Source organism: Phoca vitulina, unplaced genomic scaffold, assembly GCF_004348235.1.
Source record: "Phoca vitulina isolate PV1807 unplaced genomic scaffold, GSC_HSeal_1.0 scaffold32, whole genome shotgun sequence".
Taxonomy (NCBI): domain Eukaryota; kingdom Metazoa; phylum Chordata; class Mammalia; order Carnivora; family Phocidae; genus Phoca; species Phoca vitulina.
In genome coordinates, this window is record NW_022589735.1 from 15,790,722 (window position 1) to 15,804,885 (window position 14,164).

Sequence of the window (14,164 nt, forward strand, 5' to 3'; positions counted from 1 at the left end):
ATCAAGAGAGAGAGAGGGGAAATTACAGAAACACCATACTCGTGCTGCTTGCTATGCTTTGAGTAAAAGTGCTTAATCAAGTCTTCTTCCAGCAACCATAAAACAAGTTAATTTGTTAGCTTAGAAGGAACATACAATTTCAGACTCTTTACAGTTCCTGACAGAAAAAGTCCAGCAAACTTGAAAACTTGAAGAAAAATCATTAGAAAATATCCAATCTGAATAACAGAGAAGAAAAAAACGGGGGGGGGGGGCGGGGGAAGCAGAAACTCAGGGACCTGTGAGACAATACTAAAAAGTTACTGGAATCCTAGAGAAGTACACAAAAATATTTCAATAAATGATGGATAGAAAGTCCCAAATTTGTTGAAAAACCTAAATTTACAGATTCAAGAACAAGCAAACTCCAACAGGACAACTTCAAAGAAAACCATACCTAGCCACATCATAAAAAGTGGCTGAAAACCAAAGATTAAAAATAAAAAACTTAAAGCAGCTAAAAAAAATTACATTCAGGGAAACAATTACAAAGACTGCATATTTCTCATGAGAAATTAGAGACCATGACAGTGCACAGTATCTTTACAATGCTTAAAAAAAAAAGGTCAACATAATTCTATATCCAGCAAAAATATCTTCCAGGAACAAAGACGGAATAAAGATATTCTCAAATGAAAGAATACTATAGGGATCTGTCATCATTAGGCCAGTTTTTTAAAAAAGTTGGGGCGGGGGGACCAAAAGACAATCGTTAGCCTGAAGATACATGATATGAGTAACATAAATTTGGATCTTCAGGAATACAGTGAGAATCACAGAAACAGTTACTGGAGAAAGGTAATAGACCACTTTTCTTCTCTTACATTATTTAAAATGTGTATGACTAAGAAAGCAAAAATTATAACACTGTCTGGTAAGGTTTTCAATGTATGGAGATATAGGTGAAAACTGTAACATCCAGGAAGGGAGGTAAATGGTTATAAGGATCTGCATTTTACTTGAAGAAGTATAATATGAACTCTAATTAGATGGTAAATCATTAGGTATATATTTTGTAATCCCTACAGCAACCACATACATATGTAATATATAATATACATTAAAATATATTTATATGTATTATAAACAAACTATTTATAGGGAGGAAGGAAAGATAAGCAAAAAACCCAGTAGATAAATTAAAATTACTTACAGATATTAAGATAATACAAAGAAGGGAGAAAAGGAGAAACAGAAAAACTGAAAACAAATAAAATGGTAGATCTAATCCAGTTACATCAATAATTACATTAAACACACCAATTAGAGGACAGAGGTAGCTAGGCTGGATATAAAAACAGCAATACAGAACAATATGCTGCCTACAAAAAAACTACTTTAAAAACACAGATAGTTAACAGTAAAAGAATGGAAAAACTATGTCATGCAAACAATCAAAGAGATGGAGTGCTACCTTAGCATCATAAACTTCCGATAAAGAGTATTATCAGCAATAAAGAGGGACATCATATGATAAAAGGATCATCTTACCAAGAAATCATAACAACACTAAGTCTGTGTCTAACAACAGAGCTTCAATATGAAGATAAAACTGAACTGAAAGTATAAAAAATTAAAAATCTACAATTATATTTGGAGACTTCATCACTCTTCTCACAGTAATTGATAGAATAGATAGGTAACAAGGCAAGACAGAGTAGACCTGGAAAAACTTTTAACCAACTTGACTTAACTTTATAGAACCCTCCAATAGTAACATCAGATTATATACATTCTTTTCAAGCACATACAGAATATTCATCATAAGAGACCATATTCTGGGCCATGAGACAAATGTTAACACATTTAAAAGAACTAAAATCATAAAACATTTTCTAACCATAATCAAATTAAACTAGAAATTAATTTCAGAGACATACTGAGAAAATCCCCAAATTTTGGAAATTAATACATTTCTAAATAACCCATAGGTTAAACAGTAAATCAGAAAGGAAACTAGAGCACAGTTTAAATTGAAAGAAAACAAAACACAGCATCAAAATTTGTGGGATACAGCTAAAGCTGTGCTTACAAAGAAATATATAGCTAATTAATACTCAAAAACAAAACAAAGAAGCAAACAAAAAACAGCCAAGTTTCAAATCAATGATCCAAGCCTCTACGAACAATAGAAAAAAATCAAGAAAGCAAAAGTTGATTCTTTGATCCCCAGATATTCTCTAGCAAGATTAAAATAAATGAATAAATAAGTAAACAAACAGAAGACATAAATTATCAATACCAGGAACGAAAAGGCAGGGGCAACACTCACAGACACGATCACAGGATAAAAGAGTATTATGGAAAACCTTATGCCCATAAATTTCACAACTTAGACTGAATGGACAAATTCCTTGAAAGACCCATACTACAGAAGTTCAACAAGAAATAACCCTATATCTATTAAAGATAATGAATTTGAAGTTAAAAGTCTTCCAAAAACAAAACTACATGCTCAGATGATTTCACTAGTGAGTCCTATCAACCTTTAAAGAAGACAAGACTAATTCCACGCAACCTCTTCAAGAATACAGAAGAGGAATACTCGTCTCCAATTCCTCTAATGAGACCAGTATTTCGGGTACCAAAACCAGACAAAGATATTACAAGTAAAAGAAAATACTACACAAATATCTACTGTAACAGACATGACAGCCTAAACAAAACACTATCAAACTGAAGGCAGCAACATATAAAAAGGGTTTTATGACTGTGACGGGCTTATCCCAGGAATGCAAGATTTATTCAGTGTTTTAAAATCAATCAATATAATCCACGTTATCATTAACCTAAGAAGAAAACTACATAATCATCTCATTAAACGCAGAAAAAGAATTTGCCAAAACCAGCCTCCATTCAGGAATACAAAATTTCAGAAAACTAAGAATAGAACTTCTTTAACCTGATGAAGGACAACTACAAAAAAACTTATGGGGCACCGTGCTGGCTCAGTCGGTAGAACATGCAACATTGAATCTCGGGGTTGTGAGTTCAAGTCCCATGTTGGGTGGAGAGATTAAAAATAAAATCTTTAAAAAAAAAAAAAAACTTAACAGATAACATCATATGTAGAGAGAGTACTTCCCTCCTAAGTTCACTAAAGGGAAAATGATACCCACTTTCACCACTCCTATCCAATATTATACTGATGGTCTTAGCTACTACGTTAAGGCATACAGATTGGAAACAAAGAAATAAAACTCCAAATCACAAACAGTATGATTATATCCATGAAAATCCCATGGACTCTCCAGAAAAACTACTAGAACTAATGAGTGTTTAGTACAGTTGCTGGATAGAGGGTCAATATGACACCAATGAGCAAATGTAAAAAGAAACCATGAAGTAAGTATAAACTAACAAAATATGTGCTAGATTGGTATGCTGAAAACTACAAACAATGATGAAAAAAATCAAGTAAACCAAAAAAATGGAAAGAAATAGCAAACCTATGGCTTAAAGGCTCAATATTGTTAATATGCTAATTCTCCCCAAACTAATCTACTGACTCATCACAATCCCAAATCAAAATCTGAGGTGGAGTTTTGGTAGAAATCAATAAACTGATTCTAAACTTTCAGGCAAAAGAAGTAGAAAAGCGAAAACAATTTTGGAAAGAAAAAAATCAATGGACTCACACTACAAATTTCAAGACTCAGTTACACTAAGACAGCATACAACTGGCAAAAGGAGTCAGTAGATCAGTGAAATAGAATGAAGTCCAGAAATAGATGTATACACATACATATGCTCAAATGATCTTTGAAAAAGATGCAAAGACAACTCATCAAGAAACCTTTTAAGTTTAGCTTCTAAACTCAGCATAAAGCATATAAGATTCATTGATGATGTATATATTGAAAAATACAACCAACTTGAAATAACATTTACAGACCACTCCACCCATCAACGTCTGACTATATATAACCTTTTGAAGTGCAAACATAGTATTTACCATAAAAGACCATATTTTGAGCCATAAAACAAACCTTAACAGTGTGATTATTTTTCAATAATTGGTGCTGGAACAACTGGATATCTATATGCAAAAAAACCCGTAACTTGAACTCACATGTAAATTAACTGAATCCTAGGCCTAAATTTAAAAGCTAAAATTTATAAAACTTCATTAAGAAAGGATTTCATATGTGACATCTAAAGTACAATCAACAACAGCAAAAGGATAACTTAAACTTCATCCAAAAAACAAACTTTCGGTCTGTGAAAGGTAATGTTAATAGCATAAAACGAAAAGCCACAGATTGGGTAGGGATATTTGCAAAACACACATCTGGCAAAGGATTTGTATTGAGAATACATGAAGAATTCTCAAAACTCAATAAGGAGATGCAAATTTTTAAATGGGCAATAGATGTGAAAGAACATCACCAAATATGATTTTCAGATGGTGAATACGCACATGAAAAGACCTCAACATCACTAATCATTACAGAATGTACATTAAAACTACAATGAGATAACACTACAAACCTGTTAGAAAGGCTAAAAATCACTGGTGTGCTGGTAAATGTTTAGCAACCATGTCTTTGAGAGAGAAGACTCTGACAGCTTTTGCTCATTTTTGTGGCATAAACATGCCTGCTGTGGCTGATTACCCCTCACTCAAAGTGGACTTGGGAAGATACGCACTTAACACCATACAAATACAATAGACATATGGCCTCAAGAGCATTAAGAAATAATAAAATTCAGTAAAGGAATTAGGAAGTGACAAGCTTTGAATATTTATTACCTTCATTTTTAAAAAAGATTTATTTATTTAGAAAGAGCGAGCGAATGAGTGAAGGGAGGGGCAGAAGGAGAGAGAGAATACTGAAGTTGATTCCCCACTTAGTGCGGAGCCTGACACTAGGCTTAGATCCCAGGACCCTGGAGATCAGGACCTAAGCCAAAATCCAAGAGTCAGCAGTTTAACCGACTGAGCCACGCAGGCGCCCCACCTTCATTTTTAATATAATTCATTTAAATATGTTTGTAACTTAATTTTAACAATGGCTGTGTTTAATAACCAGTTTACAAATTCTTGACAATTTAACAATCACTTCTTTCAAGACAATATAAACCAGCCTAAACCTCACCACTACCTAAAATAAAAACTGACACTAACAAGTGCAGACAAGATGTGCAACAACTAGTATTCTCATTCATTGCTATGGGAATGTAATGATACATGTGATTTGGAAGAATTTGGCAGTTTCTTTCTTTGCTTTCTTTCCCTTCCTTCCTTTAATCTTTTATAATTTTATTAGATTTCAAAGATGGAATGAACAGAAACCTGACCAGAGACTAAAATAGACAAATCTAGCTGCACAAAAAGTTCCCTGGGGCGAGCTTTCAAGATTCAAACATTCAATAATACATAGTGTAACTCTCTGAATAAGGGTAAAATTTCTGTATTAAAATAACTTTTATGACACCACGAAATACAGTGACATGCTTTTGTATTGAAGCATCGTGCTTTTTAGAACATGAAACCATAGATTTAACGATTCTCAGACTTGTGGAACAGTGTCCTAATGGGTATGTTCCTGAGTTGTATTATTACTATAGCCATTAACTCATGGGACTAAAAGTAAATGACTTCACCTCTTGTAAACCATTCTGGCACAAGCATGGCAGTTTCTTACAAAGTCAAACATACCATATAACCCAGCAATCCTAAGTATTCACCCAAAAGAAATGAGAACTGTGTTCATACAAAAACCTGCACATAAATGTTTATATTGACTTTACTCATTAATGCCAGAAGCTGGAAACAACGGAACAGTCCTTCAACAACAACCGTGATACATACACACAATGGAATACTAAATTCAGCAATAAAAAAAGTAATTAACTATTGATAACAGGCAACAACATTTGAATCTCAGATACTTTATGCTAAATTAAAGAAGCTAGACTCAAAAAGTTTTATACAGTATGAGTCCATCCAACAGATCAGTGGCTGCCAAAGATAAGAAGTGGGAAGTGTTAACTATGTGAGAGAATTTTTTTTAGGTGATGAAAGTGTTCTGTATCTTGATTGAGCTGGTAGTGAATTTTACTAAATTGAGGTTAATTTTGCCCCAAGTAAAAACTACCATCACAGAAGAAAAAGAAAAAAACCACAACCATTCCATTTCGTAGGAAAGTGGGTATTTGTAAAATTGCATTAAAGGGAAATTGTATTCTTAAGAAAAAAGTCTGCAAGAAAGTAACTCTACCTCAAGCAACTTCATTTAACAGCATTTTTTAGAGGCACTAAAAATAGTTCATTCTAAAATCCTTAAATTTAATGGTTTTAAGGGAAAGTGGTCAACTAGAGTGCTACTGCTTCATAAAAGTTTTTAGTAATTTCCAGTGCTCACCCCCTTTAAACACCTGATCACAAAATGTTTCTCTGAAACAAAGGTAACTCACATTGAAATTTCCAGAAAAATGAGTACATTTAAAGTTGGAGGTCTACCCAGAGATCAGAAAACAGAATTAAGAAAACAACTTATACACTATTACTACCTGTTGTGTAGGCACAGTACATACTAATTTAGTATGTATCAACAGTCCCCTGTCTTACTCTACTTATTCTCTGATAATTTCACCCACTTTCAGGATTTCAAAGATCATTTCTATGCAATTAAGTCACTCCAGTGTTCTATACCATTTCTGTGCCATGTGCGTATTTCAAGTACATGTGTATCACCTGGTATTGCAGGTGTCTGTTCACACAGCTTTGTTTATTATGTTGACTCCTTTCATATACTCCTCCATAGGGCAGGGACTAGATGTCCACAGTCTGGTTTAATGTAATCATTCAATAAATTTATGACAGATTTCTAAATCAACATTTCTAGCCCATCCAGCGGTTCTAACTGCTTGATGTTCTCTTCACTGGTGTAATGTATGCCTAAGTGAAATGAAACTTGTAATACCTTTGTCAAAGAATCACCTGAAGAGAGGGAGACATAAATGATGTCTTTAGATGTCTAACTTTTTATCTACTGTTCCATCAACTTCCTTTTCTCCTTTACTGTTTGTGCTTTCCTTCTTGAGGTCTTTAACTTCAGGCTTAAAATAGCCTCCAACTCATTAACTTACCAGTAATACCTCCCACTCAAATTTACCTCTCAGACTGCTAGCACATTAATCTTCCCAGGTGATCATGTTAACTGCCATAAAAATCTTTCATAGCTCTCACCCACCTACATAACAGATTCCAAAGCCCTTCACAATCTCACCACATAGTAAACGTACATCCTATATTCAGCCACCCATAGAATTTTTTATGGTTCCCTAGAATATGGACTGACCCTTGAGCGACCCTTGCTATTCTCCCACTTGGAAATTTCATTACCCCTTCAAGGTCTCTCTTAACTATTACCTCTTCAATGAGCTTCTCCCAACCAAGAGAAGCATTTACTGTTCATCTACTATGTGTCAATAACACTGATAGGAATTACAATCTCCCCACTGTTTCACTGGTACTTTCAGTGAAAAGTGATGTATTTTCAGACCATATAAACACAACCTGTATCAGAGTTTTCTGTACACCACTTTATTCTGTCCTCAAAGACTTGCAGCAGTTTGCTGATATTTGCACTCTGATTATCATATAAACAGTAGAGCAGAGGGTAAATACCCAAGTATTTGTTGAAGTCAACGAAGTTAGATGTCTTCTGAGCACGGGGTTAAAGAAAAGGAATTTTAAGACCATCTGGAAATTCAATATGAAATGCTCTATCATCTCTATCATGTGACACAATTGGGCAAACTATGGTCCCCATCTAAACTTCAACTGACCCTTGTATTTGAGGTTGGTATAAGAACCACGTGTGAACATCTATGGTCAAGCGATTTTCAACAAGGGTGCCAAGACCACTCAAATGAGGAAAGCATAGTCTTTTCAACAAATGGTTCTCGGACAACTGAATTGCCATGTACAAAAGAATAAGGGTGGACCCTACCTCATGCCATATACAAAAATTAACTCAAATGGATCAAAGACCTAAAAGTAAGAGCCAAAACCAAAAACTTCTTAGAAGAAAACAAACATGTAAATCTTCATGACCTTGGATCTGGCAGGGGATTCTTAGATATGATAGTGAAAGCATGAGAAACAAAATTTTAAAAATAAACTGGACTTTGCCAAACAATTTTTAAAATTGTTAAGGACACCATCAAGAACATGAAAAGACAACCCAGAAAATGGGAGAAAACATCTGCAAATCATGTATCTAGTAAGGAACTTGTACCTAGAATTATATAAAGAATTCTTATAACTCAGTAATAGACCACTCAATTAAAAAATGAGCAAAGGATCTGAATAGACATTCCTCCAAAGAAGACATACAAATGGCCAACAAGCATATGAAAAGATGTGCAATATCTTTAGTTACCAAGAAAATGCAATCAAAACCACACTAGGATAGCACTTCACACTCATTAAGATGAACAGAACCAAAAAAAGTCATATTAACAGGTGTTGGTGAGCATATGAAAAAACTGGTACCCTCACACATGGCTGGTGGAAATGTAAAATGGTGTGGCCACTTTGGGAAACCTGTCTGGCAATTATTCAAATGATTAAATGTACAGTTACCACAGGACCCAGTAATTCTACTTGTAAACAAATGTTTATTGCAGCATTACTCACAATAGCCAAAACCTGGAAACAATCCATATGTCCATCAACTGACGAATGGACAAACAAAATGTGGTATAGCCACACAATGAAATATTATTCCATTCCATTCTGTAAAAAGGACTTTGAAAACATTATGCTAAGTGAAAGAAGCCAGTCATGAAAAATCACATTTTATGATTTCATTCATACAAAGTCCAGAACAGAGAAGTCCATAGAGACAGAAAGTTAATTAGTGGTTATTGAAGGTTGGGGACAGAGAGGCTTGGGGGATGGGGGCAAGAGGTGATACTTAAAAAGTACGGGGTTTCATTTTGAGGTGATGAAAATGTTCTATAACTAACTGTGGTGATGACTGCACATATCTGTAAATATACTAAAAACCATCAAATTGTACACATTAAATGAATGAATTGCATGGTTATGTAATACCTCAATATAACTGTTTAAAATACAGAACAAGACATAAATTTCCTGACTTTATTTTTTTATTAAAGATTTTATTTATTTATTTGAGAGAGCACGAGAGAGAGAGAGAGAGAGAGAGAGAGAGAGAGAACGTGCAGGGGGAGGGGCAGAGGGAGGAGTAGACTCCCCGCTGAGCAGGGAGCCCTAGGTGGGGCTGGATCCCACGACCCTGGGATCAGGACCTGCGTCAAAGGAAGATACTCAACCGACTGAGCCACTCAGGTGCCCCGTTACTATTTAAGGTGTTGTCTTATTACTCCATACTGCTTTAGGGCAAGCACCTTTTAAGCTTAGGGCTGTATCATTTAAGTAAAAAGCAGTATTCCTAAACAATTTAAAGCTTTGCCTCTCAGGTACCAAAAAGAACACGCTTTCACTAGATTCTTTCTACTGCTCACTCTATTCCCAGCCCCCTATGCCAGGGGCTACCAGTGTCTTGTTTCACAGTCAGAAGAGAAACGAACACTAGGAGTTTTAAATATGCTTCATTAACTGAATTTGGCTTTATGTGACTGTTCTTAATTGTGAAAGGAAAGGAGTCTAATACTGTGTTAAAAATATACTCATACACTAAGTTGTATGGTCATTACAAGCGTTAACAATGACGACAGTGAAAATGTCTATAATTTTATTTTCACCTATATGGATTTCAATTGATTTTTTCCTCCAAATACCCTCAGAGGAAAAAGTTTCTACATAAATAATTTTTAAAACTCTTACTTTTTCCTTAATTAAAGACATTAATTTATATGTCTTTCAATTTACAGCTTAGGTAATAACTATTCAAAGCAGATGATCTCCATCAGAATCATCTGGGGCTTAGCAACTCATTATTGTCTATGGACCAGAAGCAAAGTCACGAGGAGTTTGTTAAAAACGCGTAATAATAGACTTATCCCAGCCCTACAGAATCATAATTTGCACTTTAACAAGATCCCTGGGTAACTTATGTATAAAGTTAGAAAAGCACTGATCTAGAGACATCTGCATTTCAAACATGAATCCCCAGGTTTCTCCTACACAGTGAGGTTTGAGAAGCACTTTTGAAAACAAAAGTGGAGTTACTAAAAAAGAACATTCCTTCAGAGCACTTTTGGTATACTAAAAAACACCGCTATATAGCCTTACTGTAACAGTTTGGAAAGCAAAAAAGATTCTGAATTTACAAATCTCAGTTATACTACCTTAAAGTTAATAACCTGAATGAATCTATAAAAAGGGGGTTTAGATAAACAATCAAAACCAACTTTATTTACAACTTTCACAGTGCACTAACCAAGCTCAATTTATTCATACTCAAAACTTCTGTAGACTTTTATTGAAAAACAAAAACAAAAACAAAAGTCAAATACCTTATTAAAAAGTCCCAACCAAACGGGAAATACAGATTAGAGTTCCTTTTACTCAACTCCTAAAAACCTCAATTAAACAGAATGCTTAGTGTTCAAAGTATTCAAGTTTACACTAGGTCAATAGTTTGTTTCGATCCTAGCTGGGGGAAAACCTTTGCAGCCCTCAAGGAAATACAGGTCTTAGAATCCTGCATAGACACTAACTCTCATTACATTTTAAGATAGTTATACAGTACGTATAATGGGCTAAAAAGATACTAAACCCAAAAGGTTAATCTGTTATGCAAGACAATTTTTACTAATTCTTAGGATGCTGTTCAGACAATGAATCCAGCAAACATTTACTAAATGGAAATGTTCAAGACTGGGAGGAACACAAAGATGATCAAGGCACTATCAGCCCCAAGAAGCATATAATCTGAGGGGAGGTGGGGATTGACTGAGAACCTGTATACACAATTTGCAGAGTATGGTCAGTGTGGAAACTGGTCCCCGGAAGTTCCCAGTAAATGAATTTCGAATAAAGGCTATTTTACAGTAATTTCCAATTGATTTGGTGTCTAGATGCATAAGCCAAAAAAGCTTACTAAAAAGCACTTTATAAGGAAATACAGCCCAAGGTAAACAATCTTCTGGGCAATTTGCATACATTTTAATACACATACACACAAAAAACTGGGCTATGAGGTGTGGCCGCCCTCACCAAATGCAAAGCAATTCAAACCCGAAATGGATCTAGGGGGCCAATACAGTAAACAGTGTTTCCTTTGACAAAAACAGGAACACTCAACTTCAGAGATCGCTGACCATGCGAGAAAAGAGGAAAAAGGGAGTAAGGATCTGTTTTTACTTCTCCGTGGTAACTTAGAAAAAAAAAAAAACAAAACCAACAACGAAACCAGCACCTGCCTGGACTACTCCCACCCTTCAACTTAATATTTTATAAACACTCTTATTCTTAAAAAGTCCAGGAACTAAAGACGACAAAACCGGTTAAATGCATTTAACAGTAGAATACTGAGGCACCTCCCTCAAGGGGAACTAGCAGTCCATGAAGGGTCATGACTGGGAAAAGTGCATCCACACGCTCCCTGGAGAGCCACGGCCACTCAACACTCAGTTCACTGCTCTCTCCTTTCAGGGGCACACCCTCCCTTGGGAAGGGAAAAACAAGCACCTCTCCAAAGGGACTGCGGAGGTCGCTGGGAGGATGGTGAGGTTTATACCAGGACTCGGGGCAAGCCCTTCCCTGGTCTGGAGAAGAGGTGCAAGTGACACCGAGGAAGGCCAGCTGAGCGGGGAAAGGGCGCTGAGATGCTCGGGCCGGTCCCTGCCCCCCCAGAGAGGATCAGGTCGGCCCCCGGCCCGCAGGCTGGTCTCCTGAGGAAGCCTAGCCGTCCAGGCCAAGCTCCAGCCCACTGACAGGTACCTGAGGTGGGGCCCGCGTCACAGGTGTCGCCCCGAGCAGGTCCCTGCAAAGCCGGGGGGGTGGGGAGAGACAAGTCCGGGCAGGGGAAAGGCACCTAAAGGTGAGACGCGCGGCAGTAGCGGAGCGCAGCACCCACGGCGACGCGGTCTCACCTCTAGGGTGGACACAGTGCTGGTGAACAGGTCCTCTCCATCCTCCAGCTCCTCAAAGTCGGTGGGCTTCGCGTCCCCCAGCGGAGGAGGCTCCCTCTCGGCCGCCATCTTCGCTTGTCCAGACGACTGCGCGAGCGGGGCCTCGCGGACCTGTCACGTGAGCACGCACGGCAGTGCTGGCGCGCCGGCCGTCCCGCTCCCCCCCGCCCACGGACCCGCCCCTCGTGGCCCCGCCCCGGCCACGTGACTGCGCCCGCCCCGAGCGCGCCGCGCTCAGCTCCGCCCCTTTGGTTCTCCTTCCAGTTCTGCGTCTGGGGTGTCGTCTGCCTTTCGCCGCCCACTTGCTGGCCAGACTGGGGTGGCTTTTCTTACCCTCACCTTCGTAGCACGTCTGGGCCAAACGATTTCTCGGTATTACCAGGTTTAAAAGGATTACCACTTTTCAAATCTGCTTTAGGAAGTGGAAGAGTTTGGGGACCAGTCTTTGGGCTTGGATTATACACAGACTGAGGACAAGATTGAGGACTGGTGGAAGAGAGACATCGCTACGCTGTCCAACAGAACCCTCCGACATGATAGAAATGTTCTGTATCCGTAGAGTAACCGCTGGCCAAATGTGACCACTGACCCCTTCACGTGACTATGAGGAGCTGAGTTTTAAATTTTAACCGCATGTGGCTAGAGGCTACCTACTGGCCAGTGCGGCTCTAGATAACAAAAAAGCCCTGAATAATTTGTTGTCTGAGGTTTACTCCAATTTCCTCATGAGCCACACAGTATTTTTCCTCCATAAAGTAAGAGAAAGGCTGAGCAAATAACAGGAAAATCAATGGATGATTGCTGAGAGCCTGATACTCAATTCCCTCCGCCAATTACTAGCACTTCATCATGGGACGGTCTCTTGACTTTTCGGCTTCAATTTCCTTAGTAGCAAAATGGAAATGTTACTAATCCTCCACTCACTTCATTGCACAGGATTAGTCTCAGGATCATATGAGAAAATATGTGAAAATATTCTGAAAGCTAAAAAGTGCTATGCTAATGCAAGGTACGCGCATGGAAAATTAAAAGAGGGCATCGCAAATAGCAACCTTAGGTTATAATTTTGCTGGAGGAATAAAAAGCTTCGATGGGATTCTTTACAAATTAAGTACAAACTCTCAGCCCTCACTGGCCTGGGAATTACGCCTGGCTGCTACTGGCTATGCTCAAAACTTACTTAGCATCTCTGGACTTATTTTTTTAAACTGCATCGGTACAGGTTTTTCTACTTGGCTAGGATTGCTTCTGCTCCTAAATTTCTTTTTTTTTTTTTTTTTAAAGATTTTATTTATTTATTTGACAGAGAGAGACACAGCGAGAGAGGGAACACAAGCAGGGGGAGTGGGAGAGGGAGAAGCAGGCTTCCTGCTGAGCAGGGAGCCCAATGTGGGGCTCCATCCCAGTACCCTGGGATCATGACCTGAGCTGAAGGCAGACGTTTAACGACTGAGCCACCCAGGCGCCCCAGTCTGCTCCTAAATTTCTAAATTTCCATGATGATTATCAAGAAACATTAGCCCAAACCATGATTAATTTAAGTAAGTATACCAAGGTTCAAAAGTTGCTTGGGTCAGCTTGATGTATAGACTAGTTGTCACTATCATGCTACCATCATCATTGCTTTATCTAGAACCACTGCTGTGTTCCTGTCTGGAAGAATCAGGCTGTTGAGCCATATTCCCAGGCCTGCACCCCACCAACCTACAAGCAGTTTGGAGTCTGTCAATGATCAGACACTTCAACCTCTCCTGAAAGCTCACAGCCTGGGTTGAGGTGATTCTTCTCTGCATCCCTAATTTTTGCCTGTGCTTCTGTTTATTGCTTTACTACTTTCTGTTTTCTGCTATGGTCATTTCTATTCCCAGCTTTATTTTTTTTGTACTGCATATCTGAATTACTTGAAATATAGGTCCAGCCACTTGTGACAGGAACCACATTAAAAGTGGCTGTTTTGTAAAAGGAAGGTATATGCAGAACAATCTCCAAAGGCTGAAGGGGCCATAAGACCAAAGAAAAAGGCCGGACAAGTCCAGCTTGACAAGAA

General features: G+C 37.9%; 1 protein-coding gene across 2 annotated transcripts in view; it reads right to left on the bottom strand.

The window, feature by feature from the left end:
* The window catches only part of SNX2 (sorting nexin 2), a 54,010-nt gene extending 41,723 nt beyond the window's left edge, over positions 1 to 12,287 (bottom strand). For both annotated transcript variants that reach the window (XM_032425138.1, XM_032425137.1), the window contains exon 1: positions 12,079 to 12,287. In XM_032425138.1, coding sequence (XP_032281029.1) covers positions 12,079 to 12,186 — 108 coding nt within the window. In that variant the 5' untranslated portion in view covers positions 12,187 to 12,287. The remainder of the gene's footprint in view (positions 1 to 12,078) is intronic.
* Positions 12,288 to 14,164: the final 1,877 nt, after the last annotated feature.